Source organism: Montipora foliosa, chromosome 9 (genome assembly GCF_036669935.1).
Source record: "Montipora foliosa isolate CH-2021 chromosome 9, ASM3666993v2, whole genome shotgun sequence".
Lineage (NCBI taxonomy): Eukaryota > Metazoa > Cnidaria > Anthozoa > Scleractinia > Acroporidae > Montipora > Montipora foliosa.
Genome location: NC_090877.1, coordinates 3,006,179 through 3,009,597, shown reverse-complemented (window position 1 = coordinate 3,009,597; position 3,419 = coordinate 3,006,179). Strand labels below are relative to the sequence as shown.

Genomic DNA, 3,419 nt, shown 5'->3' with positions numbered 1-3,419 from the left:
GTATCCATTTATCAATTTTTGTCTTAAACTGGGTTAAATGTCTTAAACAGGGTATCAAAAATCGGAATTCTGTCTTAAAATGGGTAGGAAAATCAGCGATATTTGTCTTAAACAGGGTCTGGGTATGAGGGGCCGCGCCGCACCTCCCCACCCAGGGATACATCGAGTACCCCCACCGGGATACTCTGATAGCACTGAATTATCTCATTGAGTACCGCAGGGGACCTGTTTAGGGCCGCTGTTGATTACCATATATGCTAGCAAGCTCTTTGAGGTCACGACCAGCTTACCAATTGTACACGCTTATGCAGATGACTCTGAGCTGTACTTGTCTTTTGAGCCAGACAGTGGGTTAGGTGAGACAGAAGCTATAACATCGACTGAGCGTTGTATCAAAGCAGACTTAAACTGAACGAAGGAAAAACGGAATTCTTGGCAATAGGGACGCCACAACAACTAGGCAAAGTATCCCTTGATGAAATGACAATTGGACATTCTAAAGTTAAAACAACTACTACAGCGAGGAGCCTTGAAGTATGGTTCGATCGTAACATGAAATTTGATACCAATATAACGAAAATGTGCGTTCTGGGACATTTCTATCTATACAACATAAGGAGAATAAGGAAGCATCTCACATATGAATCAGCTCGTACACTAACACAGGCAACGATAATGGCCCGATTGGATTATTGTAACAGTCTTCTTTATGGATGCTCTGATGGTCAAATTAAAATGCTTCAGCGTTTGGAAAATATGGCTGCTAGACTTATGTGTAACTCTACACGTTTCTGTCGTATCACGCCGTTGATGTTCAAACTACACTGGCTACCAGTAAAACTAAGGATTAAATACAAATTTTATTGAGGACTTGCAAGGAAATACATGGACTATCACCAGAAACCCATAAGGGTTGAAACGTGTAACGCGCGTTCACAGCTTCCGAATATTCAGTGCGAACTGATTGGTTGAATGTTTCAATGCTAAGTACCATATTTGGAAACCCCTCGCTATTGTTGTTCCAAATATGGTACTTAGCGAATTGAATATCCAGAAGCTTGTTTCCCAGCAAACAAGGGACCGTTACACGTTTCAACCATTATGGGTTTCTGCTATCACCTTATTACATAAAAAGTCTAGATCAAATCAAGAAGAAATCACTATACGATCTCCGATCTAATGGTGAAGTTTTATTGGCTCCACCAACTTTTAGGGTGCATTCGATTGACCGTATTCCGAAAGAGGAATACATGGAATACAATTTAAAAATCCTTCGTTTTTACGAGATTCACATTAAAATTGTCAAACACCTGCTAAAATGCTATTTTAAACGTATTGTTATTATCCTTGTTGCTTCGAAAGGCGCCAAACAAACCGTTTTAATCATCACACCACGTATTCTTATTCCGGAATAGGGTCAGTCGAACGCGCCCTTAAATCAAATAAGAACAGGAGACACTAACAGAGGAGCTACCGTAGTCAAGGGGTTTTAATCACGTATGGCTCAGGGGAGCCCCAAACAGAGTTTTTGCAATTCTTTTTTTCTCAATGCGTATTTTACGAATGCGCATGCGTTCTGTACTAGTGTGCTTACCACATGAACAAGAGCAAGAAAAAAAATTCAGAACTATAGACTATCCTTAGTTTTTATTACACTAACAGAGGAGCTACCGTAGTCAAGGGGTTAAATTAAACACGTATGGCTCAGGGACCGATTAATCTCTCCCTCTTTGGATCGAAAGTAGCACGGGGGACCCCAAACAGAGGATTTGCATTTTTTTTTCTCAATACGTACATGTATTTTACGAATGCGCATGCGTTCTGTACTGGTGTGCTTACCACATGAACAAGAGCAAGGAAAAAAATTCAGAACTATAGACCATCCTTAGTTTTTATGACACTAATAGAGGAGCTACCGTAGTCAAGGGGTTAATCACGTATGGCTCAGGTACCGATTGATCTCTCCCTCTTTGGATGAAGCTCCCGATGTTGTGGCTGTCCTCTGTGATTATATGGGTGGGTGGGTATAGCAGGTCCACATGAGCTTCTCCATTGCTTATATATACAAGATATTATCATGATGTCCTTCTCATTAGGTGGCTTCCAGCCTCCCTGTTACTCTACCTTGCCAAACAACAACATGATAAATTATACCACTGTAACTGACTAAATTATCTCAGTTAATTGGGGCAATAATACTGCATCTGTATTAAAGTTAGTGACAAGCATTAATGGTGATACACCATGTCTAAGCCATTTACACAGGCAAGCACTGACTTAGCAATCACCTTCAGTGAAGGAGGTGAAACCAGTTGAAAATTCGATAAGCTCCAGCGTATGTACTTCGTGTTGTCGCTGCTGAGTTGCCATGACAAACAAACCAAATATTCCACAAGATTCTCTGCTAACGCCAGTTTCTGGTTGTCCTTAATGGACAGCATGTGCACAAGTGAAAAGATTCCTAGTTCCTGTGTTGATTTTGAACCTGGCCATGTGAAAATTTTCCCTAGTGAAGCTGACAGACAACTTTGACCTTTAACTGATACATTGTCACTCATCATGTTAGAGACCTCAGTGATTTGTCGACTTTTGCCTCCTTTGCTTTTTAACATGTCTTCAACCATTTCTCCACAGGTAATTGATTGACATGTTGACTCCTTTACAACACAACACGAAGACTCGAGTGGAGCTAAAGCACTTGATGCCTCTGAACAGGTATCCCAGCCTGCACTGAGTTGTGGACTGATCGTAGCCTGGGCTACCTGTTGATAGGGTCCAAGATTTGCCAAACGATTTCTTCCAACAATACACTTGCTTGTATTTAGAAGAGGTTTGCAAACCAATCCGTGATTGTAGTAACCATCATTGACTTTTCTAGCAAAGTGGCTTTCTATTCCTCCTGCAAAAGCAAGATGGAAGAGTGGTACCATTGTCATCCAAACATACGAACTTTCATTTTCCCAAGCAGAAATTTCACTGGGTAAATGTTCTTCCAAGAACATGTTAATGAGTTCATCTATAATGCCGCAAGTTTCTCTATCCAACTTGATCAAGGGGGCGGAATGCATTCTGGCCAAGAACAAACAGCAGTAGTACCTACATGTATAGAACAGAAAAAATGTTAAAGACCAGGGCCCAGTCGTTCGAAAGCCGATTAACTTAATCTAGGATTAGTGTAGTTAGTGTGTTTCTTTTGCTTACTTTTGTTTTTCAAGATTGATTTCTTCTATATTCATATTTTGCTGAATATTAGCATTGAACAGCATTTGAACAGCATCTGGGATTAGTGTTAAACAGCTTTTGAACAACTGGGCCCCGATGACAGCTCTGAAGTTACGAAAGTCTTCAGAGACAAAATAAAAGAGCACCAGAAAACTGTATCTGCAAATAGTAGTCTTTTTGCATGTTTGAAGCTGTTG

The 3,419-nt window shown here is 40.5% G+C and overlaps 1 protein-coding gene across 2 annotated transcripts in view; it reads right to left on the bottom strand.

Annotated features, from left to right (window-relative positions):
• Window positions 1-840: 840 nt before the first annotated feature.
• The window catches only part of LOC137971198 (uncharacterized), an 11,680-nt gene continuing 9,101 nt past the window's right edge, over window positions 841-3,419 (bottom strand). The window contains exon 4 of one of the 2 annotated variants that reach the window (XM_068817958.1): window positions 841-3,096. In XM_068817958.1, the coding sequence (XP_068674059.1) occupies window positions 2,229-3,096 (868 nt within the window). In that variant the 3' untranslated portion in view covers window positions 841-2,228. The remainder of the gene's footprint in view (window positions 3,097-3,419) is intronic. The other variant, XM_068817959.1, reaches the window with a different exon arrangement.